The sequence below is a fragment of the Merops nubicus genome, unplaced genomic scaffold (genome assembly GCF_000691845.1).
Source record: "Merops nubicus isolate BGI_N331 unplaced genomic scaffold, ASM69184v1 scaffold445, whole genome shotgun sequence".
Classification (NCBI taxonomy): Eukaryota; Metazoa; Chordata; class Aves; order Coraciiformes; family Meropidae; genus Merops; species Merops nubicus.
This window is the reverse complement of record NW_008609992.1, coordinates 23,050-24,744: the sequence shown is the minus strand read 5'-3', so window position 1 is coordinate 24,744 and position 1,695 is coordinate 23,050. Positions and strand designations below refer to the sequence as shown.

Here is a 1,695-nt window from a genome sequence, read left to right as displayed (position 1 = left end):
AGACCAATGTGGTTAGTGAGGGGCCACATCCTGACCTGCCAGCCTTCTGCTCCCCCCATACCCCTCCACAAGCTGCTCATCACCTCCCTCTGACTCCTGAACCCAGGTTTGGGGTGCTCGCTGCCAAATCCTGGTGGGTTTAAAACGTCCCCGGGGTCAGTGGGTTGGTGCAGTGCTGAAATCTTTGGTTTGTACTGAAGTTATGTGAATGAAGGCGTAGTCATCCTAAAAAGCTCCCCCAAATGATGCCAGGGAAGAATTCATTAAAAAATACCCATAACTGGACATACTCCCCCCTCCTGAGCCCTACCTCCCTCATTCCCCCTTGCAGGTGCAGGGGGACCCCTCGCTCCACCAGGCACCGCTGCCCAGGAAAAAAGGGGAGTTTGCAAGGAAAGAAAATCTTGGGGAGGGTCTCAGCTGGCCCTGAACCAAAGGGACGTAGAGGCACTTGACCCTACAGACTCCCCAGGGGTCCCAGGACATGTAAACACATTTTGCTCGACTTGGATCTCAAACTTCTCCCTACAAAAGGGCGTTCACTTCAGTCTCTCTCTGTCACCCCAACCATAGCAACGCTCTTGCTCTCACGCACAAAAAAAGGTTTAGAAATCTCTTTTTTTTTTGTCTTTTTCTTTCTTTTTTTTTGGTTTTTTTTTTTTTTTTAAAAAGGACTCATCCAAAGATCTGGATAATAAATTACTTGCGTTTCCTAAGAAACTTTTTTTTTTTTCTTTTTTCTTTCTTATTTGCCTCGTTAAGCTGTTGGAAGCTTTGGACTGAAGTAAGCCGCTCACATAAGTCTTACTCGTCTCTTTAACGCAGAGATGCTATTAAAAGAGAAGGAGGGGAACCCAAACGAAGGAGGAGGAAAGCCCCCGTCCCAACTCGAGAAGCCCTAATTCCTCCTCACACCATGAGGAGGAGGAGGAGGAAGAGGAATGCTGCGTAACACTTGAATTGCTTGTAAACGCTGAGGATGGGTCTCTAAGGCCGACAGTGATGTGGGGAGGGAAGGTGAAGCAACTGCCTCGGCCCTTCCTCGCTCAGCCACTGCCCAGGGTTGGGATGCTCCCCTTGCCATCAGGGAAGGGTCTCCCCCCCCCTCATTGCCCCTTATTTTGTCCTTCTGGTCTCGGCGAGCATCATCAGCAGTCCCCCTCTGTGGCCATGACCACCAGCATCTCGCTCTTGCCCATCTCTTCTAAGGCACTGGCCAGGGTGTTGAGATCGCCGTCGTCTTGGTGCTGGGCTTCCCATAAGTCCAGGAGCACCCCAGTGGGGCTGGCTTTGGTGGCAAAGTAGTTCAGATACCTGCGAAGGGGAAGCAGAGAGGAGAGCCGTGTTGGTGCAGTGTCCTTTGGGGATGGAAGGAAGGAAGGAGGATGCCAGAGCAGCAAATCTGTTTGTAACATTGACCCTGATGGAAATGCTATAACGCAAATGCCAAAGCCCTTGAGACATCATCTTCAATTTTTATACAGATCTGGCATTCAGGCAAAAGCAATGGCAGAGTTTCTGTGCTGAAATTACCCCAATTCCTTTGGTCTTCTGAGGTGAACCCAGGCAGGAACAGCAAAAGCACAGTCCCAGATAAATAAGAGCCAGATCAAAGTGACCAGAGACCCAGAACTTTTCAGCAAAGCCAAGTGCCAGACCAGCACCTGGGTCACAACCGTCCCCTGCAACACTCCA

At 50.3% G+C, this 1,695-nt stretch overlaps 1 protein-coding gene across 1 annotated transcript in view; it reads right to left on the bottom strand.

The window, feature by feature from the left end:
- Nucleotides 1–948: 948 nt before the first annotated feature.
- Nucleotides 949–1,695, bottom strand: part of UNC5B (unc-5 homolog B (C. elegans)) — a 16,937-nt gene continuing 16,190 nt past the window's right edge. Inside the window, exon 16 of the mRNA XM_008940723.1 lies at nt 949–1,314. Coding sequence (XP_008938971.1) covers nt 1,149–1,314 — 166 coding nt within the window. The 3' untranslated portion in view covers nt 949–1,148. The remainder of the gene's footprint in view (nt 1,315–1,695) is intronic.